We start from the raw sequence: 25,244 nt of genomic DNA, 5'->3' as shown, positions 1-25,244 counted from the left end.
ACCAGAGGTTGTGAGGTCTACAACACAAAAATTACCATTTTATTTACTATCCAAAACCAAAGTTTTAGGCCACAACCTTCTCAAAACTATCATAAAACAACAACTCACGCATCAGGCAATGCATTCATAATCATTTTGCTTAATAACTTCCTGTTAGGAGGCTTTTAGAGAAACTTCTTCAGACGCCTGGTTCCTATCACCCCCATAGTAAACAACTTTCTAAAAGGGAGTATTTCACATAACATCACTCCGAATGACATCTCAACCTTTACTATATGCAAACATTTTGGCGGAAGTTACCATTTCAGAGATACAAGGTTTTGTTATGACAGCCAGGATATATATAACATAGCATGAATCTTATCAGTCGATTGGAAATTCACAGGTTATGTGCTGTGCTGCCCTGGCTAAATAATACAGCTCCTCAAAGTCTTTGAATCTGGGAGCACAGCTGAGCCAAGCCTCGCCAAAGTGCTCAGCTCCGGTGAAGAGGAACTGGCCAGCTCCGGCTTTAACGTGGCACTGCAGGGGGGTGTGGATGTGGCCGTGCCAGTGGCCAGACATGATCGGCTCTCTCTCAAAGATGCTGCTGCGCTGTCGGTATACTCGGGCCTCCTCCACCTCGATCACGGACGTCTGCCGCTCAGGATGATGGGATACATTACGTATGGAGCCACGGATCACTGATAGAACAGAAAAAGTGTCCAATGATTCAGACAAAGTCTTTATTAGAGTGTGTAATGCACTGTCTGGCAACAAGATATATGCAGTTAGAGAAAGCTCAAACAACCCATTAAGAATCCTAAAGACCATAAAAACAGTGGTGTAACTATGGGCCACAGTGCAAAAAATGAATGCCACTACACCCAATAGCACCTAAATGTGAATGTTAGACTACTTATTTGGATCACAATAATTAAACACCATATTTAGCTGTCTGACATGGCACAGGCCAAATGGGATTATGCAGATTCCTGAGAACCCTAGCTGTGCAACATACATATATTTTGATTAAATACATATTTTGATATATGATTTGAATGTGATTTTTTTGTTTTTTTTAACCATGTGAACAGACAAATAATGAACATATCAAGTTGAAACAAATTACTTTGCTTAATTTTCATATTGATTCTAACTGACCAGCTTAGTTATCAGAGAGGTTGTATGTTGTCAGGTATTCATCTTTGGCAGCTGTGAATTCTCTTGGAAGAAACTGTAAGCACAATTTTCTAAAATTAGTCATGTAAAAGTTGGGGGCTGATACAAAAACAACATATAATGTGTTAAGTTTATTTAGAGTAATTTGTTGTGGACGCCAAGCCTCCCTTGCTTCCCCTGATGAGCAAATAACCTTCTGTAATATGACGATCCTGGGGTTCCCTCAGCAATAGTAGTCTTGATCAAATCAACATCACTGTAATGTAATCCCAAAACCTGGTAACAATCATGGCTGTGTGCTGTATTGTTATTGTTATTGAGTGTGGCGCTTGCTGGCGTGAATAACAGGGTTATGAAGGTTCAATCTGGGTTAACTGCAGATACTATATCCTGTATCAAGTGGACAGTCAAATCCCTTACAAATTACATTAGATGACCCCTTGTACAAGAAGCTTGAATAGGGCTTATATTATAATCCAGAAGTACCCACTCCCTGCATATTTTAATGTTTTTCCTACTGTAACGAATTAATTTTGCCTCATGATGGGCTTGTTAATAACTGATGAGTTGCGTGAGTGAATGAGAATAATGAGTTTTCTCCTTTTGAATAAATCCTGCTGAGGATAAGGGTCCTTTTCTACCACTCTCCCTCCAAAACTTCTCCCATCCCCCCACACACTGCATCACAGCGAGGCAAGTAAAAGCCTTTTTCACTCCTTGCCAGCATTTACACTTTCATTAGCCAGCTATTTTCCCTCATCAAAAAGTGGCGATTTGTGAGATTAGGGCACGAGGGTCAGCCTATAAATGGAGTGAGTTCAAAGCAGCCGTTGCTTCTGCTCTGTCGCTGGCCTTAAAGCCATGTGCCTCCCATTGTGTGTGCCAGAGCCCCCACATCTGCCAGGCCTCTCAGCAGAGGCAGAGCAGCAGCTTGCTGGGAACAGATCAGGCCCTCGCCCTGCACGCAGCTATTCAAGGAATAAATTAACCTCGGCGTCCAAGAGAGAGACTGACTACTCTGATAAATAGGGCTGATTCATAACACTCGAGAATGATCAGTGTTATTATTGGTATTATCTTTCATGATTCATGATGCTGAGTTTGCAAAACCTACTCTTTCCTAGCACACACACTGGCACACAAATGCATATGTGCACACACCCACACAAAAGAGTAGAGTGATCTGAAGTGATCGAGTAGGGGTCATCTTTGACACTACCTCATTTATCACAAGGTAATCCCAGCTTGCTATTTGCATAGGACTGTATTGTATTTTTATTTCAGAAATAAAGGTAACGAGAATCTAACATGACAATACTTTTACACAATGCCTGATATGTATATTTACTTTTTCTGAAATTTGCAACAAAGTTGAAACAGACAAAATGCACCATCAAGATGAGAAAGCCACATTTAAAAACTAGGAGCCTCATTCACCAATATCTTCCTATGTTTTTTCTTAAATTAGTTCTTGAGAAAGGTCCTAAGTAAAAGTCCACGTCAGATTCATGACGTGTTTGTAACCAGTAGAACTGTTTGCACCTTTGTGTTCTCGAGTGTATGTAGATTCTGTTTATACATTTGTTACAAATAAATTAATAAAATAAGAAAATGGCGTAACGGGCTGCCATCCAGTTTTCTTGAGATAAACATAACATACAGACATACCAAAATATTTGGACACTTCACCATTGGTAAACTTTAATGAGATGAAAGTTTAACTTACTTAATAAAATCTTTCACAAAATGATATTTGTTTCAGTAAAAACACTTTTAGCACAATTTCAAACTGCTGATAGACTCTTTGTGAAAGCCAGGGTTAAGAATTCTACCAAACTGCATTAAGAGGACTGTAAAGGACAAAGCCTGGGGCTGTTTTTCTTACAATGGTGAGCTTGTGTTCACTGATGGTATCATGAAATCAGACATAAACAAAGACATTTTGAATGCAAACCTGCAAAAGTCTGCAAAGCACTTACTCAAACAATAACAGTTTGACTCACACCAGCAGCCCTTTAAAAGAAAACTCAGCCAAAGAGAAAAAAAACTTGGAATGGTCTGTTTAAAATAAATGCCACTTGGTTTGACATTTTGTTTCTTAACACAGTGAACTTAATACATTTTAGGTACCGCACAAATGTCCAAAACCCTTTTGAAGCGACTGTATGATAACCACCCACCCCTAGTAGTGAGCAGTGTGAGCCTATTAAAATACTGAACAACGTCAATGGCACTCACCAAAGTCACTAGTACAGATGGCCTGGAGGATCTCAGAGTCATTGCATGGTCGGCAGGCAGCTGTGAGGGAGAAGAGAGACAAAGTGGAGAAATCAGCAGAAGATAGCATGGTCACACAAAACACACTTTGTTGGGAGCTGTGGTTCATGGCAAGAGAGCAGACTAATTAACTTTTAACCACACTTTATTAGAGAGTGGTCATCATCTGCTATGAAAGACTCCAAGGAGCCTTGAGGGGTATATGAAGCATGTGGCGTATAATCCCAAATGTCAACCTCTGTCCATCTGCGAAGAAAAAGAGCTGGTCTTGAATTTAGCCTTATCCTCTTATTGTATAGAGTTAATTGAATTGTCACTGAGGAAGAAGGCATGTGGGTGAAATTTGAATTCTTCGCTATCAGCTCTGGGAGAGCGAGGTCAGACAAACACGGCCTCCTGTCTTAGCTTTTGTCGTACTCTCATATACTTAGAATGATTAGGAATCCCTGGAATTTAAGAAGCAGTTGACGTCTTTATGCAGAGGTGAGGCTGCTGACCTAACTTTTGACAGGGCAGATGGCATTTTGAATCAGTAAAATGATGAAACAGCTTATAAAACTCTGTTTCGGTGAGCACGGCCTGATGACAAGAGAAAATTAGTGATCTTTTTTACTAACTCCTTACAGCTAACAGCGCTGAGTAAACTCCAGAAGTGTTGTGTGTTAATGTAGACTACAAGCACAAATATATCCTTCTACATAGTGAATTCAGTTAGTTGAAGGAGCACTCATGCGCTCACACCGCTTGTCTAATCTCCATAGAGGACATGATTGCTCCATTACTGGACTACGGAGCAGTGGGACTGTGTTCTCTGGAGTGGTGGAGCTCCATCCAGTACTGTTAGGATGAGTTACCAAATATTTTAAAATATACATGTTTACCAAATATTTTAAAATCAGCGCATGACATGTAAAGAAGGACTCTAAAGAACTTAAAAAATGGCTTCTTTACAAACGCTGATGTTCCTGTTAAAGCCTGAGTAGACTAACAAATCAGTGTTATTAATCTCAGTTACTCTTTTGAGGAATGAAACAGGCTCCTCAGTAGTTGACATGTTTAAGAGCAATAAGCTTAGTATTGGTGTTGTACTGGACTCGTACATAAGTTTCATGACAAGTTACATACATTCAGTTAACTCAAAATCACATAGCTAGTCAAATTTGCAAGATTTTGTTATTGGGATATGGTGAATTATTTGCTTCGTTAATAAGATGGCAGTAGGGTTATGGGAACAAGAGTGGACTGAAGCTGGAAACCTAAGGAGAAGGAAAACCTAAAATAAGGCAATGAATTTTATAACTTCATTTAAATTAAGCGAATCTTTAAAGAAACACATTAAGAGAAGAATTATGTAAAGAACCCTGCCAACCAGTAACAGTGAGGTAGTTTTTCCCATGTGCCTCATCAAGGTGTATTATAAATGTATTCTAAATGTGTCGTGAATATGTTATTTTTGTATATATTGTAATGGAATATGTAACTGAATACATTTAAGACAGCGTAGTCTGTATCCAACCATGCCTACTTTTCCAAAGTATTCTGCCCCTTTTGTGGCTGAATTCAATCAAGTCCTCACAGCAGTGTTCCAACATCTAGTGTAAAGCCTTTCCAGAAGAGTAGAGGCTGTTAGTGTAGAAAAAGGGAAAACTCCCTTTTAATACCCTTGACTTCAGAAGAAACCTTAGATGTCTACAAACATATGACTTCTGTTTGAGTCAAACTGAAGACTACAGTGCAAAAATTAAGGAGTTCATTTAGCAATGAATGAACAGATGATTATAAGAATGGAAGTACATATGTAATATTTTCTGTTCTCCTATTTGTTACTAGCTCAAAGCCCATCTCATAAACACTGATAATATCATTAAAACCACCTTTTATACACTCTTTGTCCATTTTATCAACTCCACTTACCACGTAGGTGCATTTGGTAGTTCTACAATTACAGACTGTAGTCCATCTGTTTTTCTGCATATTTTTTTAACCCCCTTTTACCCATTCCTCAATGGTCAGGACCCCCACAGGACCACCACAGAGCAGATATTATTTGAGCAGTGGATCATGGTAGAACTACAAAGTGCACTTCTATGGTAAGTGTATCTGATAAAATGGACAGTGAGTGTAGAAACCAGTAGGTGGTTTTAGTGTCATGGCTGATCTGTGTCTATCTGTATTTTTACCTTTGCTCGCGATGCTCTTTTCCTGCAGCAGCTCGTACCGGAAGCTCACTGCTCGCCGCCGGAAATCGCTCTGCGGGTTGGCTTGAAGGAAGATGGCCGCTCCCTGAACTCCGTCCGTGCGGACGCAGTGCACCTGCTCGGGCAGCTCTCCGTCCTCCACGAGCAGCTGCAGCTCTCCGGCTCGCTCCGCGTACACAGCGGCGCCGCGGGACGCGCGCGAGGCTTTAATGCAGAGCGCGGCGGGGCGCGCGGAAGCCACGTTCGGCTTCAGCAGGAGACGCAGCGCGAGACGCGGGAAGAGCCAGCGGACTGAGCCCGCAGAGCAGCGCAGACTGACCTGCTGGACCGGCCCTGAGAGAGGATCCCGCACTAAGCCGCTGACCAGCACAAAAACAAACACATACGCACAGAAATGAAAACTGAAACTGAAATGAATAAATGAATACAGTGTTGACTTGCCATCGTCATTTCTGCGTCTTGCACAGCGCATATTTCCTACATACTATATTGCTGGACCCGCGCAGTAACTGTGTAATCTGCCATGCACCTTACTTCTGTACACACGTACATACGACTAAGCTGTGTTCTGTGTATGCTGTTTATTGATGATTCAATGAGTAAATATAAATATAAATATAGATTTTGCTGTTGTGACCAAAATATCAAGATAAATTCCTAATACATAATAATGGAAGTGGCGAATAAACCCTATTCTGACGAATGAATGAGTGAAATGAATACAAAAATAAGTATGTAAATGAATAGTGAGTAATTCGGTGAAACGTGAGCGAGAGGATGAACAGATAGATAGATAGATAGATAGATAGATAGATAGAGTTTATTAAATCAGGTATAATTAAAGAAAAACATGTAACTAGATAGATTAAGAGACAGGCAGATGGACGGATAGAGAGATATATTTATTCATTACCAAAAACAAAAATATCAAAAAGTGCATTGAAAATGTCTAAAAACACCTAAATAATGAAAAAAACTCTAAAACCTGCATTCGGATTGCTTAAAAACTACTGAAAAAAAGTGTTTAAAACCACTAAAAGGTGCACTGGATATGCCTAAAAACAACTGAATTGTATCAGCCAGTTCTTTCAGAACCAATAAAGTTTTGACTGTATTACTGTAAATTATCGGGATTCATCCCCCTCTGAAAATTGCTTGAATAAACTGACCTGAATTTGTCTCGGTTTGTCTGAATCGGTCTGAGTTTGTCCTGCCGCTCTGGTTAACAGAGCTTGGATAACGTCTTGAAATGTTAACTCAGCTCTAATTCTCTATCAATGTATTTAAAATAATCTAACATCACAGATTTGTATTAATAATCCATACAAAGTGATCACCGGCGCGGGTTCTCACCTTCCACTCCAGCTGCACACGTCTGCTGAACAACACGAGAGGAAACACACGGTTTGTATAAATTGCAGTAATCCGCCTCCTTTCAGCGACATCTCAACGAAACAGAAGGTCTCTGAGTTGGAAAGTGAGGCTACACATTATTCTGCACTGCATCAGTTCAGGAGCGCTGAGATGTGCTGCACCGTGTCAACCCAGCGAAGAACTGACTCTCAACAGGGCAAGCAGAGGGCTTTAACACTTTCTCTCCCCTCAGGGGGAGGTTAGGGGGTCGACTCCACCCTCACTCAGTGTAATTTATGAGGTTAACACATGGGCTCTCAATCCTCAATCCCACCCTGCTGTTTCCCGAAACAGATATAAGATTACACATGATGTAATATTTTAAATAATCAATTTACTCGCTTGTAACAAACAGGTTATTGAAAACTACAGCTCTAACATCTTCGAATAGAACACCAGTCAGCTGGGCTTTCGAGATGCAGTTGATTTTAAAATGATGCACTGATTAAAAGACATTTGTTAACGCAGAGCAGAACAGTAACAAAGCCCAATGCTATTAAACTGAGGTGTTCCACTTCACCTGAACTCACCCTGCGGCGATTTTTAAAAGCAGACATTAAAACACTCCGCGATTAAAAACAGGCTTAACGCCACACTTTAGAACTGCATAGCTAAATATGGCAGTTACCTCTAAACTGAACTCATTCATGTCCAACAACTATATTTAGTGAGATAAAGAAAATAACACAGAACCTTTTTTCTGGTTGGTCTGCAGTTACTAAATTTTGTATTTGCACTCTTAGCAAAAATGGGTTCTATATAGTACCAGAAAATGTTCTTTGACTTATAACAGTAATGGAACCCTTTTCGATCATACATAGAATAATTTATTCAACGGTTCTTTAAGGAACCAGATACAACAGGTTCTCCATCAAACACTTCAAAAAGATGGTTCTTCAAGGGTTTTTAGTAAAGGGCACTGTTTTATTTAGAACCATGAGTTCTATGTATAATCATTTCATGCTTAAATGGTTTTTCAGATAGATGGACGGAGAATATGTTGTATATGGTTCTATATAGAACGTTTTAAAAATGCTTTTATATAGCACCAAAAAGGGTTCTGCTATTGTGACGATTTCAAGCTTGTAACAATAGAAGAACCCTTTTCGGTGCTATATAGAACCATTTTAAAAAAAGTTCTAAATGGAACCATATACAACACGTTCTTCACCAATCTGAAGAATTTATTCACCATGCAAAGTACCATTTAAGCAAAAAATGATTCTACACAGAACCATTCCCTTTACTAAAGAATCCTTGAAGAACCATTTTAACAGTTTAGAGAAGAACCATTTAACCGTTCAAACTGTGCTCTAAACATTTAAATGGTTCTTTGACTTGTGGTAGCTCTATACATAACCGTTGCCTTGACAAAATAACCAACAAAGAACCTTAACAGAACCTCTTAAAGGATGTACAGCTTGGATGAACATCTAAAAGAACTCCTTTGCATTTTATGACATTTAATTCTTGCACTTTTACTATACTTTTAGGATTTTCAGTTGTTTTGTTAAAATCAGTTGTCCCGTACAACTAAGAGGCTGGATTTAATCTGATCGTCTCTTGTAGACACAGGCTATGGTTTAATCGATTTTAATAATAATTCTCCAGGTTTGTGCTCAGACAAGAACTTATAGACCAGAGGAAATGTAAAAGTTCACATATGGACATTAATGGGTTAAACAGGCCTGCTGAGTTCAAACTTCGTGCTGATCGCTGTATCTTTTCCACCCAAAAAAGGTTCTGGAGTCGCTAAAACCTTTTCATCCCTCGTCTGATAATGGTTAGTTTATATTGAAGTGTGCTATAAGTTGACATGACTGCCTTTAACTGGTCATTTTCAGTTTCAATAACTGCTGCTGGAAGAGAGACGCTGAACCACGCTGGGCCTGTAACAGAGGGAGGCCTGCTCGCTTTTTTGGAGCTGTCGGCTGGCAGATTGTTCTGGAACAAGGTCATGGCGACATCTTGTGGATTTCTGTGGTTTTTCAACACCTGTCTGGGAAGCAGGTCTGGAAACAATTCTTGCAATCACAGCCTCCGTCTGCAATCTGACTGACCAGCGAAGAGCGCTTCCAGTGAAGGACACCAGCCAGCGCGCTCAGCTCTCTGCTCGCGCTCTGAAGCTGAAGCAGATTTTTAAAGATATCTGTAAACGCAAAGTCTGTGAAAACTCAGCCCGACGTTTCGTTAAATATCACCCAGCATTCATCTGTTTCAGGTTTTTCTTTATCCAAAAATAACCCGCAGCATTTTTGGAGCCCTCTGTCCGTTTCTCTAGATTATTATACATTTCAGACTCTATAAACTATGAATTACTCGTAAATTTCGTAAATTGCACGCAGTATTAAATTTTATTGTAACCAATTTCAGGAGAAATAAAGAGCCACACTGCAATGGCGGAAAGCTTTTTCCGTCTTTTTTTATATATTTTTAATAATAAAAGTCCTCGTGAGTTTTCTTATTTTTCCTTTTTTTGCAGTGAGATTATATATATTAAGATATATGTAAAAAACAAAAAATTAAACATCCGGTGCATTACACGTTAATGTCAGAGACATAAAGGATCTTATATTTTCCACTTTTCATTTGATTATTTTTTTCTGTATTTCAGGATGCTGGTAACCTACAGCCAAGACAAACTATTTTAACACTATGGAGGAACATTGTTTAATTCCGACTACACATTAATACATTATACTTTTATTAATTCTATAAACGGCATAAATTAAGGGACGCGTGTTTACTTTGGGATTATTGGGACATTCAGCTAATAATACTTCTGAGGTCTTCGTTTTAAGCCAACGAGTAAAAATAAATATAAAAAAACGATATAAAAATCAGTAAAAATGTATTGACACTAAAGAAAAGATTTACACTTTGAACCAGATAAAAACACTTGCCGTTTTACTCTATTATTTTTTTATTATTATTTTATTATTATTATGGTTTTGTAGCGACTGTTAAAATCATACAACGCAATAAAAAATTAAAATGCTGCTGTGTGCCAAAGAAGAACGAGCATATATATAATTTTTTTCTGTCGATAACAGACCGTGTCCGTGCTTTTGACGACGGACCTCAGCGGCTGTCTTAAAATACAGCGAGAGCTTTACCGAATTTAATTGCAAAGTGACTGACCTAAATAAAGAAAACCACGGCCCAACTGCAGCAAGGCCTTCATTAAAATTCACTACTTGGTAGCAACAGCCAAACATTCGGCCAAATGCAGTTCTCAGCACATTTTTGTTTTCCTTAAAGCCTACACCGAAAGAAAAATGTCAAAAACGTGTGCCTGTGAAAGGCTCGACAGGTCAATGAAATCTAATACACATTAGCATTAAATATCTGGGCCACACACACGTTTGTATTTATATTCGTATTTTTACTCTGTGCTTTAATACAGACAATGTTAGACCTTCAAATATACACAACAGTACAATAAAGAACAATAGCAGATAATAATAGAGGAACTGTCTGTTTCCTCTGAATAAAAGGTGCTGGAAGCTGAAAGAGTGTTATCAGCGATCTGTGCCTACAGTCATTATAGCTGACCAGGGCATTTAGGAAAAAAAATAACAATTAAACAATTAATTGCTGCTGCACATTACACAAACCCTTGGGAAGTACAAAAATAAATTACATTTTCATAGAAAATACGAAGGGAAATGTATATGCAGACTATTCTTTTTGTTACATATATACACGATTGCGAGACATACTATACAGTTAGAGACTAAGAAAGGGTAGAAATGAGACTGTTGGTTAGATAATACCGTTTCAGAGCTATTTTACATCAGGCCATCATCTCTTTTCCCTGAAGAAGCCTTTGTCTGTGGAGCTCTCTTTAATCGTTACAGTCAGAGATTTACTGGTGATGTCAGTCACGATCACCTTCTCCATGTTCCTCAGACATGGGCTCCACGACTCTCCTCCTTCCTCTTCCACGTCCAGCGGCTCCGGAGACAGTCGATCATCATCGGCCGGATCACTGGATCTATACAGACTGTTTCTGGAAAGGTGCCTCTGAACGTCCCCGCTGCGAAACTGCTGCGTTAGCTGCATAAGGCCGTAGGTAGACGTCTCTCCCATTTTAGAGCGGCTCAGAGAAAAGCGCTCGTCTGCTCTCCTGTTAAAGGACTCATGGGATGCACCGCTGCTAGCACTGACAGGGAAACGCGGCTTTGGTTTTGGTCCTCTCTTTTTGGGCGCGTTAAAGAAGTCCACGGGGCCCTGAACAGGCCGAGTTTTCCTCTCCGGCTCCGGGGGGCGAACTCGAACGCTTTCGCCCCTGTTCACGGTGCTCGGCGGAAAGATAGTGGGCACGACCGTCCGAAGACCTTCCCGGGCTCGGGGAGTGACCACGGGCTCCGCCACGGGGAAGGACACTCGGATCTCTCTCGACATCTCTCTTCTAAATTCGTAATTTTTGGCACTGGCTTTAGCTTTTGCCTGAAAAGATTATTTAAAACAAGATCAGCGCATGCGCCCTGTTACCCGCGTTTATTTTTATACAACGCAAAAGATTCTGATAAGCACTGAAAATGAATCATTTTACAGCTGGATGTGGCTGAAACGTCTTTACACCTGACTAAAGAAGAAATAAGGCTAGAAAACGAAACGTTCTGCTTTCCAAAAAATAAACCTCACACAAACTAAGTTCAGACAACGAACGGTCCGTGAACTTTAGAGAGTTAGACGGATTTTAAAGAGCCCACTGTAATAACGGGAGCACCGAGCTCCACTTGCCCACCTTTAACAAGAAAGTCTCCGGTTTCGGGCCCCTCTTTTTCGGCCCGTACATTTCCCTCTCGCGCTCTCTGTAACGAAAAGCGAGAAGTGTAAAAAGCCCGCACGTGTTAAACAGCAAATCTGACTGGGACAAACAGTTACAATATGAAAAAAGGTAAATACAGTGGATGTTCGTGTGTCGAAGGTGCACAAACCTCTCCTCAAAAGCAGCGAAGAGACGCTCGTCGAGAATATTTTCCTCCGGTTCCCAGGTGCTGTATCTGCAACGAAAACAACGAAAACGGCATGACTGTCTTAAAAGCGTGCCATGTAAGTTTTCGTTTAAATTGTAAGTAATCATTACAGATTAACCAGAAATCAAACAAGCAATCTGTGAATTTTTAAGAGTTTCCAAGAATTAGCGCCGATGCTAACCTTCTGCTTGGCCTTAAAATGCCAGCTAACGTTTTAGCACCGAACACCGCGGAGCCCGTTAGGCAGCAGCAGCAGCGCGCGGCGCTCGGGCACTGACCTGCTAGCATTCGGCTCGGTAGCAGCAAACTAACGTTAGCTAGCATTGAGCACATGCAACTATCAGCGCAACGAGGAGGAAAACAGAGAGACAGCTGGGGAAACTCACTCACTTTTGAGACCAGCCTTTCCACTTCACCAGATACTCCATTCGACCCTGCGAGACAGAGAGAGAGAGCGTGACAGCAGCTAAAACACGGGCACTCAATTAGCAGACTAGCCGCGCTAGCTAGCTAGCCTTCAACGTTTAACTTGCCAAAAACCAACAGGACGCGAACAAATCTCCAGCTCCCCCTATAACGAGGGCAGAGCACTGTAACAAATGACACAAGCCGTACACCTACTCTTCTTATACGTCGCTTGATGATGGATTCGGCCGCAAAGACCCTCTCCCCGACTGCAGACAGCTCCATGTTTACTTCTGCCCCGCAGAGCGTTTTTTTCTGCCACAACCTCTGTCCGTATAATCCACGGCAGCCCATAATACTCGGCCGCGGAGACGTCATCACGTTCTAAATTGTTGCCATGGGACCGGAGTCGGTGGGACCGTGTGTTGTTGAGGCCATTGGTCGAGCCGTTGCTACGCGAATGTAGTTGCTAAGGAGGGGCGGAGCTGAGCTGTCTTTTCGAGGAAGTGACGAACCGACGGTGAGAGCCCGAGGAGAGAGAGAGACAGACAGAGAGAGAGAGAGAGAGAGAGAGAGGGAGAGAGAGAGAGAGAGAGATCATTTCTGAATATAAGAAGAGTCAAATAGCGCTGCTTAAGGTCTCTCGGCTAAAAGGAGAAAGACAGAAACACACAGGAGCACACGAGCGATATCAGAGCCACTGACCGTAGAGTTAAATCAACCAGCCGTTTAGCTGTTTAACTCCCACACTTAAAAAGCTGGTTCTTCAAGGGTTCTTTAGTAATGGCAATGGTTCTGTTTAGAACCATGAGTTCTTTAAAGAACCTCGCTTAAATGGTTCGTTGCGTGGTGAAATGGTTCTTCAGATTGACGGAGAAGGTGTTGTGGTTCTATAGAGCACCAAAAAGGTTGTACTATCGTTGCTGTATCAAGGTAACCAAACTCTTTTTGGTGCTCTACAGAACCATATTCATAACGGTTCTATACAGTCTGCTCCGTGCTAGCTGTAAAGTTAACAGCCCTATAATCTAATAGTCTGTGTTTTAAGGCGTGTTGTGCTGAAATAGCTCTGCGGCTGATGATCCACACAGTCTAAATATCCTCACACTGACAGAGATCTTCTGTCAATCACATTCATCCGCTCAGAGTAAACAGAACTAAATCTGTTTGGTATTAGACTTGAGGGTTAATTAAAACGATTATATAAAGTGAATATAAATGAATCTGCATGAATTGCATTTTTTTAAAAAAATATCTTAATAAACAGCCTCATCCCAAACGCTGAAGTCTCTTTTAGAACTGGTGGGATTGCGAGATCTTTAAAATCTATATTTATCTTTAAATGCTAGTTAAAGAAAATAAAAAGTTACGATTTTTCTTCGTATCGTTCAATTAACACCGCAAAGAAAAGTCAATTGCGAGTTGTTTTTTTTAATAAAACCATTTTAATTAATTTTACAATTAAATGATTATTAAATCAGCGCTGTATGTTAAAAAATATTTGAATATTTATTCTTAGCAGTTATGTTGACCCGCAAATTAAAGCCCCATAATAATAATAATAATAATAATAATAATAATAATAATAATAATAATAATAATACATTTGTTATTAAAAATTCATATAATTTATAAAATACTATTTAATGCATAAAACATTCCTCTATTTACTTCTATACTTTTATACGTTTATTTATATTATTACTTTATTAATATGATAACAGCGAGGATGTTAAAATCGTCAAGCTTCAGACCGTTTATGAGCACATAAATAAAAATTGCGCTTGTCTAATGTATTTTAAATAAACAAAAGATGTGCTAATTTATCACATCTGTGAGAATTTAATAATTACATCAGGACTAAACTCAGTAACAATTTAATCTGATTTTATTAAGAAATTTTAAGCCGAATTTACAGTGAAAGAAAAATGCACTGCAAGCTCACGTTAACCAGATAAACCGATTAGAATAGAAATGTGTTTAGTAAGAAACGCGAAGAAAATGGTTGTGTATATGAATGTAAACTGTGTTTTAGACCGAAACTGAATTTAATTAAAAGATTAATTCAGCTCAGTTAAAACATCCCCTTTAAAACATCACCGTCAAAAAGATCATAACGGCTCAGAGACTAAATGGAAATTCAACATGTAGTCGGACATGAGAATATTTCTGTAGAATATGGTTCCACATTTTACTCATATCTATTTGGTCGTCAGTTTCAAAATGGTCATAGCACCTCACTGGCTGCTCGTGCCAACGCTATAATTTTAGGAAAAAAAAAAGTTTCATTGAAAAATAATGATTTAATAATTATGTAATAATAATGTAAATATTTGTATGACAAATGCAGAGAAGAAACTGTGAAGGTTTCACTGTTAAAGTAACTAATAACTGGGAATTCAGCAGCTATCTTGTCTTCATATCTAGGCAAAAAACTAAGAAAAAAAAAGAAAAAAAGGAGAGAGATCGATTTATTACTAGCCACACAAGCCCGGCACACAAATAACAGACCTAAATAGGAGTAAAGGAATAATTCAGCCTGGATTCTGACAGGAGATCAGAGGACTGAATGAAACCATCAACACTGCGAGTCCACAAACCAGCAAACCGGCTAAAATGGAAACACATCAAAGAACATTAGAGAAGCTGATCTGTGCGGCGGTTCCGAGCTTCACACTGTCACACTAACACGGCCCTGAGGAGCTGTGTGTCGGTATTAAGCTCTGCTGTCAGGCGGAGGACAAACAAAGAGCCGCGCTGGACAAAGAGGATGTAAAAAGCGCCCTCAGTGATGCTGGACGGCTGACTGGGACACGGAGCTGAGAGAGCTCTACCAGCCGGATGCTTACCGTGTCTAAACGTAAAAAAACTCGTATTTTTCGGGATGGTCGTATGCGTGGGGCTGCTTATTTGGCGCCGTCGTTGATTGGCTTGCGCGTGTCTGCAGAGCTACAATGGCGCCAGACTCGCTCGGCTGCAACCCTCAGTGCGGCTCGACCTGAGAAGAAAAAGACAGTCGGTTCACTTTTCACCTGTGAGGAGAGCCCACCTCTCACACCTCCTAAAGAAGATTGATATTACAGGCGAAAATGTTTAAAAAAACGGCCAAAACGCCTCAAATGGCGCCAAAGCACGTGAGCGTCACCTCGCGCGTGAGGTTTGACGTTCCAGTCAGTGGGACGCTGAGGACCACCACTCACCTGTCAAAACAATGTCCAGGTGGCTGTTTTTTTCTTTCATTTATTTTTTTTCGATAGCGGGGATGTGTCTTTTTTCAGTTGAGGTTACCAATTAAAATAGACTATGATCATTTGACTGACCAAGTTGGTCGAACTGTAAAATAAGCCAATTTCAACTCACCCCCCCCCTCACCTCAACCCCTCCAAATGTCATGACGACTGATGTGTGAAACCGCAAAGAGGGCGAAGAGGAACAGTTCATGAACTCAAACAGGAGAGTGACACGAACACAGAGAGTGAAAAAAAACAGTGAAAAATATACAACATGGCAGAGCTGAATCACTCAGTCTTCTCTGCTCGGCTGCTTCGTCTCCTGCTTACATAATACATCATTTTAGGCTGCTGACACACGGACTACAGGCAGGTTTTGATGCTAGTAGGCTACAACCGCTCTTTAGTCGATAATCTATCGACCCCTTCGATGGTCGGCTGTGAAAGTCGTGCCCCTGCGAGCTCTTCAGCTGCCTGATGTGCATTCCAGGTTAATTTAGAGCCCGGACCCTGGCGTCAGCACGCCGCGTTATTTATACAGCCTACGTGCCGTGATCTGAATAAGTGGAGGAGGAGAGGACAGCCATTTTCTTTTCTCCAGCTGCGGGGGAAACGTTTTTCAGCAGCTTTAAATGGTCGCCCTGATTAACGTTTCGCCAACGCGTAGCCGTGTTGGAGGTCTCGCGGCTCTGAGAGCCCCCTCGACATGTCCGACACGATGACACGTTAAAGTCACACGGCAACGAACGAACAGTTCAAATGTTCAAACGGCACTCGCTGAAAATGGAGGTAAACTTTTGGGCAGCAGCAGAGCCACTCAGTCCTTTCCTAAACCGACTCGGCTTGAGGAGCTGAAGTCAAGTTCGCTCTGTGATATACAGCTTACAGCCCGCTGAGGCGGTTTAACGACGAGGTTTCATTCCATCTCAGTCTCAGCTCACAAATTCAGTCCAAATTTACACCACTTCAGATGCCTCAGATATTTCAGTCAGAAGTCAAAGTTCACTGGGGAATTATTGTCCTATCTGTTGCCTGCACCCTTCTTCAGAGCTTTCTGTAGTAAAGGTGGCGATTATATATAGAACCATGTCAACTTAAAACATGTTTAAATACGTGCATAGTTAAAATGCTTCTTCTCCAGGATGGAGGACTTTTAAAATGGTTTTAAAAAGAGGACCACAATTTTACAAGTCAGAGATTCCTTTTTGCTAAGAGAGCATGAAAAGGAGCTTCCCTTTTATTAGTCCACGGTGTTATATTTCTTTTTTTTTACATCATGCAAATGTACATTTTAGATAAGAGTAGCCTATGAAGCAGCTCCACTTGTGTATTTGCATACGTTCATTTCAAGGTAATTAAAACAGAACAGCCCTGGGGAGTGTCGTTTCGATTTTCGTTTCATTTCTCACTAATCTTGCCGTATAATTTTGGTCAGCTTCTCGTTTCGATTTCAGGGATGATGCCTATCAGCAAGGCCTTTGTCAACTTAAGTTACTCTAATCAGCTAATAGGGAACTGAAACGGGTTAATACATGAAGACTCTTACGAAGCTTCTCGGCTTTGTGTTTGTTTCCGAGGGAGAAGGTCATTTTTAGAGTCACTTGCCGCCCAAACGTTGTAGCTTATCTGCTATTTTCAGCTAATGATTTCAGGGCAGAGTTAATTTCTAATCATTGTAACTATTCATTTACGTGAAGAGAGTTATTTTATTAGACATATACACGTTACACAGTCTTCAACAGCGTAATGACAGTGTTATAAAACAACCAGCTGTAGGCACAAAAGATGAGGACCAATTACACCAAAGAATAAAAAGACACATTGAGAGGTCAAACATTGGTAGTAAAAGTATATCTATTGGAAACAATGCTTATTTCTCCATTTTGAATTTTGTGTCAGCTTTACTGAACATCAAATCCTACCGGCATTAGTCATTAGTTCAGCCATGGAATAAATTGGCTCTGAAATTAATGTATATCTTCTTATCTCTACTTTTGTTAGTGTGTTAGTATGTTTTACAGGCAACATAATTTCCTCATTACAAATTACACTGAGGTTTACTCTTCACTGGCCAACAGTGTGTGGACTGCAGACATAAACTGAAGACATGCTATATTTTTCCTGAAGGCTACTTCAGTACATAGACTCAAATTCGTATTACATTAGAGTATGACAAATTAGGAAAGAGCCTGCAACATCCTCTCTGGCCTTGTATTACACGAAGAAATCTAAAGATCTGAAAACACATGCATCTGCGATGGCAGGGTGGCATCATGTGTTGGAACATATGTTCACCATTACACAGCAATTAAACATTAGTTGCTGATGTTCTGAATCTACAGTACATTACCACATGTGGATGACGTGTGAAGAGTGCGGCTGAGGGGGATATCACATTACAGACTCCTGCCAGAAACAAAGCAGCTCTCTTGAAAACTTGTAAATGAATGGCCAGATGATCTTAAACTTGTGTCTAGCGTTCACATTTTTTATAGACATTTAGTGTGCGAGTTAGATCCATAGTAATCATTCTAAATACCAGGCTAAAGGCATTACTTTACAAGAGGGTTTTTAGATGAGAAAAGGCTTTTGAATCGCTGTTCATTAAAGCTAGGGCTTATCAGGCTTGCATACCAAGCAGCGTGTAACTGTGCATGTTCTGAATGTGATGCTGTCACTGATAAGCACTTGAAGTGAACTCCAAATGTCAAGCAAAGGTGAAGGTCACACTATGAACTCACAGTACTTGTAACTCTTACAGTGAAATTCTAAGGCTGAGGTTACATCACACACAAAATAACACATTATATGAGGTGTGTCTTTGTTTTGGATTATTCGACCCAGATGGCCACAGATAAATAACGGCCTGCCGATTCCAAAACACCTGTTAAAATAAAAGAGCCAAACACAAGTTCCGAAACTTAGTCCTTTATTTCTACACCCTTATAAAGAGTTTGTTTTTCAATAATTCCAACAGTTTCGGGTGCATTCGAGGTCATTTCTGAAATGAACAACAGTTTTGTTAGCTTACATGCAGTGAGTAGTTGGCTCACTCTACTTTTATCTTGATCCCAGGCACAAGATATTAGGATGAACAGAACTAGACTGCTGTGTGAATTAACTTAATTAACCACTGCCCTCCGAATTAACCTAGCTTTTACCTTTTGTAAAACCATTGATGGTTAATGAAAGCTTTTGCATGGATACGTTAAGGTTCTGTTTTTATTTTTAAAACATATTTTGACAGAAGAACAGTATTATTCAGTTGTGCTTTCAGCAATCTAGCTATGAAGGACAGGGATTCCAAATCTGTCACCCATGCGTACATAAACTGGGATTTGTCAGTTCTGTCAAACCTGTGGACAGGTACTGTACTGTCCACACCATGGTCACAGTCAGCTCCATTCAAAAATCCTGCTACATGGAATCTCCGACTAGGATATTAAGATTGATGTTACGATCACTACAATAAGCTTTGTAAAGATTTGGTACCATATATCGCCACTGTGTACTCTGTATCTTGTTTTCAATTAAGGCAAATTTAGACTCTAATGTAGACTACATTAAATTCAGCATTTTCTCAAGAAAAAGTTACTTCAACTAAGTAAAAAAACTTTAGCAGCAGTTTTACAATAGCCTGTGCTACAGGATTATGCATTGTCTAAAATATATTGATTGGTCATACCTTGCTATTAGCATGTCACGCCAAGTCAGCAACTGGTTTAAAAAAGCTAGGATGACGAGCAGTCTAAACAGTTAAATATGAAGAAACATCAAGACTCAAAAAAGTTCCAGTTATTCTGTTCATTTGAATGTCACAATGAATACGCCAGGAAACTCCAGCAACATGTAATGGTATATAACAAGTTAGTTAGCATGAAATTCACCACAATAGTATGAAAGGGAAAATCCACCCTGTTGATCAGTGTAAAACCAGCATTGTTCATTTTCAATGACAAAGCATCTTAAATGATGACAAAGTGCAGCTTACACATTAAACAGATAGGTAAATATAACCAATCGACCAAACTCAGGTGAGTATGACTGAGGCTACTTCAACATTGCACAACAAAGACCTTGAAGGCTAACACATCCAGCAGATTTGTGCTATATAATATTTCTGATAATGGAATCAACTACTCTTCAGTAATGGCAATGTGTGGTATTAGCGTTGAAATATGAACATAATCTTAAAACACCCTGAAGGCCACATGACATTAAAAGCCCAGACTAACCTGCTTTAAATGACACAGACATATTTGCATGAAAGGTGTAATTGTAAACCATGCCAGGAAAGCAAAACAGGAACAGATCATCAGGGATGGTTAAAGTTTTTAACATCAAGTACAAATATCTTCTGTCAATTCCATTTAGTGTGCAAGGTCTGGGTACAAAGTAAGTGCTTTGTCAGTGATGCTTTAACAAACCTTTAAGCTCAACTTCTATTAATTTACCCCGAGTAGATGCTGTACATGTCCTTAAACTTCCAAAACATTTTTACACTGAGCATTTACAGGCCTTCAGATATTCCAAATGAAAGTAAAAACTACACTGTAAAGAAAAAATATTCATTTCATTTCTATACATGAAAAATTATAGTACATATGTGCAGAATTCTCAATATAATTACATATCTACATATCCATGTAAGTATCAGCAGTGTAGCAACAGCCATTAAATTGAGACATATTCCTTAAAGGTCACAGTCAGACAATTTGTGGTGACATCTGTAATGATGATGTTCCCCGCAAATGGCTTAAAGTAGGTGGTTCGTTCTTCCGATTTCTCGGAAGTCTCAGGGGTGTCCTCCACTGTACCGTGGGGGTTTGCAGGAGGTTCTGCTTGTAGTCTAGTCTTTCCACAGCTCAAGTCAATAGGTTCTTCAGGAATGGCATCAGTAACGTCATAACTATAGGTCCTGTTGGTGTTTTTGCCAGAGAAATGGAGATCTATAGGTTCCCTCTGAGGGGATGAGAAGACAGGATTGGGAGCACTAATACTCCTGGAGCTGAGCAACCTTTTACAATCACTACCACCCTCATTAGGCTCTGACAGATTGCGTTTGCGATGATTGGGCTGGTAACTTGTTGAGTCTTTTTGAGATGGAGCATTTGTCACAATTGATTTGGGTGAAGAGCTGGGTTTGTTGGTCAGTTGCAGAGGCTCATCATTGGATAAATCAATCAGATCCAACTTTTGTTCTGTTTTGTGTTCCACCTCTGTGTTAGTTTTTGCCTTTGAGAGCTCAAATCTATTGTGAGGCACTTTGTGAACATATGAACTGTTAGCAGAGGTACTGCTGACACCATTCTCCTGGCCTGACGTCACTGTTAGAACATTGCCTACACTGCCATTTATAGACTCCTCAGTTTGTTGTGGCCTCTCCATTCCAGAAGAGTCCAAATTTTTCACTTTGGATGCTTGGACACCATTGTCCATGTACTTGCTCATGACAATGACAATTCGGCCATTTTTGTTTTTATTCCTGATTATCTTCATCTTACTGCTAATGCCACTGGAAACTGCAGCCTCCTTTGAACTGGTCTTCAATGTCTGTTCTTCTTTGTTAGCAGTGACTGGTAACTGTTTATGCTCCATAGCCAGATCTTTTACTTTATTTAGGCAGCCAGTGTCCTTGTCACGTGCCCATTTCTGTTGCAAGGCTGGAGGGAGGGCCCATCCTTTAATAGAGGGGTCATGTCCTTTGACCTCTTTAGGCTTTGTGGGTTGCTGGTCATACATCTTGGGGTCTGGCTGATAGTGATGATGCTTTTTGCTGTTAAGCTGGTAGAAATGTTTCTTCTTGCCGTTGATGTGTGGTTCTGCTGGTATCTCCTTGCTGTTGGGCTGGTACTGGTGGTGCTTTTTGCTGTTGAGCTGGTATTGCTGAGGCTGGGACCTGTGCAATTGAAGTGAATCCATTTTGAGCTGGTTTTCGTCATCCAGTGACGTCTCCTGAAGACCGGCAAGGATGCTGGACCTCCGTGCAAATGCAGGCAGCTGGAATAAAGAAAGCAAAGGTTAACAAAACAAAGAATCCAGGAAGTGAAATCTGAAAGGCAGATTTACCATTGAATTTACCATACGTTTGGCTTTGAATCAGATACAATGCTAGACACAGAGATGGGCTGAGAGAGGTTATCCATCTATGTTTATCTATATATTCTGACACTCCTGACAGAGCTGCATTGTAAGTATTAGCTGCGCAACGGTAGTTATATATTATGTATCCATGACACTATCATTTATCTTCCAGCAGCTCAGGACATTAGGAGAGATCCAGACAGAGAGGAGCCTTCAGCATACAGAATTACCCATTCACTATAAAATACAAGACTCTGCTACACAGATAGCAATAAAATCATAACTTAGTAATGAAATATATAGAATGCTCCTTCACAAAGTTGTCTTACTCAACAATCAATATTACTGTGATTGTGTAATAATTCTGTTATATTCAGTGTTTACCTGAATGAGGAGGTGCTTGGGTTTAGGTCCCCTTTTGCGATATCCCATCTGCTGCTCCTGTCTCTCTCTGAAACCAAACAAATACAAAAAATAAAATATTATTCTTCAAAGACGAACAATGGCACCGTACAACAACTATTTCCACTAGGAGATCAAACTGGAGCATTTAGTTAAAGATTGGGCTTACATATATTTCAACAGGCCAACATTCATCTAAATTCAGGATAAAGCCCTGCTCGGCAGCCTTGATATGTTGCTTGCATTGCTGACAATACTAGAAATAACACTGAATGTTTTAATTAAACAGTCATTCACTGCATATTACCAAGATGAATACCAGATATAAATGAGCTCAAGGCCTAACATTCCTGAGATCCTCTGTGCATTGTGTACAAAATACTGTTGCCTTATCACCACAACATGTAATGGCCCTGCTATGAACCTACATTCCTCAAGAACAAGCAGTGCCACCACATTCATCTCTCTGTCTCTGAGCCCCACCATTTACGTTAAGACAAAGGCCACTCACATACCTCAACCTGTATCTCATTTTGTTATAACCATGTCTGGTAGTGTTTCACCATATTACTCAACCAATGTGATTGTGATCAACCAATGTTGAAAACCACAGCACATATTGTATGTGATATGTGAATATGATTTCATATTTGGCAAATCAGGTGTCTTCTAAGAAAAGTGACATAAGCTCTTAAGATCAAAAGCTATTTAAAGATCTTTGTTACCTGATGACTGCATGTACAACATGAGAAAGGAATTATTTGAACATGGTTTCAACTCAGGAACTATGGACACAGCTATATCACACAACTTCTGGTGACAGTGGCACCAATGAACACCAACTCTTGTGGCCCTAAAGTGTGCATACAAAAATCTACATCTTAACCAGGTGGCAGTATGGGTAGGTTTTGCCCTGTCATTAAAGGCATCATCAGGCCAAAACTGAGTTGATATGAGGGTAATAACTGGATGGGTGCTCATGTCTTCTTCGTCTCTATTTTGCCTATGACATTATAATAAGGGTTTATAAATGAACCATTTACATCTGATGTAACTAAAACGGTACCATTATGGTAAAATAATCCTACGATACAATCACATTTTACATTTTGCACGCCTTTTTTCATACACGAGCATTTTATGATTCGCACGCCTCTTTCGTTGCGCACCTTTGTCTTCCTTCTTCTTAAGCAGCAAAGAAACGTTCCTCTTCATCCTTCATCCATCTCGTATTGGAATATAATTAGCATCGCGCTGTTTGGTATATAAACAATGTGAGCGTGCTGAGAAGGGCGAGCATCAAGAGAAGCTTTGTAGTCATTAGGCCTTTGCCAACGGGGCTGCAATCAATCTTCAGCTCCACGGCAGAGCAGGAGCAGTGAGTGTGCAGCGCCCCTCCTCCCAGCACCATATAAGGCCATTAGCTCAAGTTCAGCTATTCGCCTTCAGCCTCACCTGTTTTGGAAAGCGACGAGAAGACGAGGGTCGAGGATGTTCTCCTCCGGTTCCCATGTGTTATATCTGTAAAATGAAGAAGAAACAGGTTACCTCGTAGTTCAGTCAAGCGTAGAGGAGCAAAAAAACACAAAATGTCCACAATGTGTTCTTAAATGCAACATATGCTACTGGGAGTAAACACGGCAGGATCACCCTTCAGAAACGTAAATAATGCTTGGCAAATTACAAGACTTTAAATACTTGAGCAACGAAAAAATACACGTGAAAACTTGGTCACGAGTGTGATCTGTAGCACGCCGTGCAAAACAAGCCTTTCGCTTAAGAGCACTATTTGGTGTAGTCGACAAAAAACACGCTACGGCGGTGGCCATTTTAACAGCACTGTACTTTCAAGTGGAACCGCCAGCTATGCAGAAATAATTAAAATCGAATAACATGGCAGAACGCCCCCCCTGCTTTCGCTCGCATAAATTAGTGATGGAATCCGTAGCTCCATCTGAAACACACACACATTCAAACATACAGCCAACCGCTCCAGCGCGCGCACACACACACTCGCACACACACACTGCATGCTGCTAGATTTCCAGAAAAAAAAGACTTGCGCTGCTTTTAGTCCGTACAGACACAAAATTGGGACTTACTTCGGGGACCACCCTCTCCACTTCACCAGATACTCGATCCTGCCCTGAAAATGTGAAACATTGAAACATTCGTCATGAGTTTTTAGAGGTTCAAAAAATGCCCCGCACGCACAATTGCACAAGCACACGTCTTCGCCCCGCGGTTCCAGTTGGCGGGTTAGTTTTACCTTCCGTACGCGCTTCTTCTCGATGCTCTCCACCGCGAAGACGTGCTCTCCGACGGCAGGTAGATCCATTCTCGCTCCGAGGTTCGCTTTCACGCGTTTAGGAGAAGGACGCGACCGAATTTCGGCGACTTTCACAGCTGCCGTGGCGAAGACTCATTCGTTTCGCCCACCCTCTCTCTCGCTCTCGCGCTCCCTCTCTCTCTCTCGCTCGCTCGCTCTCTCTGACCCTTGCTCGTATTCCGGTCCTCGTTAGCGGTAAGCAGTGAGGCGCTCTCGCTGCTGCTGCTGCTGCTGCTTCAGAAAAGAGTTCCTGCCATGGCCAGGCAGGCTGGTGACGTCAGCGCGGGGAGGGGGGGGTAAACTAATCCCATGAGTGCAGAGGAGACAGGCTGCTGTGGAGAGAGAGAGAGAGAGAGAGAGAGAGCATGGCAAAATATTCTTCTATCGCAGCTGCAATGCAATCTCCATCTCCAGAAATGTGCACCATTTACACAGTTTAGAGCGAAAAAAAGTCAACCCTGCTTTTTTTTTTGGCAAATCCCAAACACATTTCCTCCATCCTGAGCTCAGAAATCGCCAAGTGAGAAATCTCTGTAAACTTTAACTCTCTAGCTCATTAATGTAGGACCGATAGAGGTTGGAAAATGTGACTCAGATGATATTACAGTTTAGTTGATGTCTCACAGTAACAGATTGACAAACCCTTTTTTTTTGCCAAGTCATGATTAGGGTACTCACTGGACATTTTGCAGGCTATTTACGACTAATGAGCTATGACATATTTAAAAGGGGTGTTATAAATGAGCCATTCGCATCTGAT

General features: G+C 40.7%; 3 protein-coding genes across 3 annotated transcripts; all 3 read right to left on the bottom strand.

The window, feature by feature from the left end:
- Positions 1-363: 363 nt before the first annotated feature.
- On the bottom strand, positions 364-7,081 carry LOC118821764 (meteorin-like protein). Its single transcript, XM_036590492.1, has 4 exons — positions 6,990-7,081; positions 5,619-5,995; positions 3,400-3,459; positions 364-683 (listed from the first exon to the last, which is right to left on the bottom strand). The coding sequence occupies exons 1-4, from the start codon at positions 7,079-7,081 to the stop codon at positions 364-366; spliced, it is 849 nt and encodes a 282-aa protein (XP_036446385.1).
- Positions 7,082-10,398: 3,317 nt separating this feature from the next.
- Positions 10,399-12,779, bottom strand: cbx8a (chromobox homolog 8a (Pc class homolog, Drosophila)). The gene is made up of 5 exons (XM_036590010.1): positions 12,656-12,779; positions 12,425-12,468; positions 11,996-12,061; positions 11,803-11,869; positions 10,399-11,501 (listed from the first exon to the last, which is right to left on the bottom strand). Exons 1-5 carry the CDS (start codon positions 12,722-12,724, stop codon positions 10,854-10,856), a joined length of 894 nt encoding a protein of 297 aa, XP_036445903.1. The 5' UTR covers positions 12,725-12,779; the 3' UTR covers positions 10,399-10,853.
- Positions 12,780-18,581: 5,802 nt separating this feature from the next.
- cbx4 (chromobox homolog 4 (Pc class homolog, Drosophila)) lies at positions 18,582-24,825 on the bottom strand. The gene is made up of 5 exons (XM_036590009.1): positions 24,425-24,825; positions 24,258-24,301; positions 23,611-23,676; positions 22,138-22,204; positions 18,582-21,669 (listed from the first exon to the last, which is right to left on the bottom strand). Exons 1-5 carry the CDS (start codon positions 24,491-24,493, stop codon positions 20,344-20,346), a joined length of 1,572 nt encoding a protein of 523 aa, XP_036445902.1. The 5' UTR covers positions 24,494-24,825; the 3' UTR covers positions 18,582-20,343.
- Between the last annotated feature and the right edge of the window lie 419 nt (positions 24,826-25,244).

Source organism: Colossoma macropomum, unplaced genomic scaffold, assembly GCF_904425465.1.
Source record: "Colossoma macropomum unplaced genomic scaffold, Colossoma_macropomum, whole genome shotgun sequence".
In the NCBI taxonomy this organism is placed as follows: domain Eukaryota; kingdom Metazoa; phylum Chordata; class Actinopteri; order Characiformes; family Serrasalmidae; genus Colossoma; species Colossoma macropomum.
The sequence above is the reverse complement of the archived record's forward strand: the minus strand, read 5'-3'. Positions and strand labels throughout refer to the sequence as shown.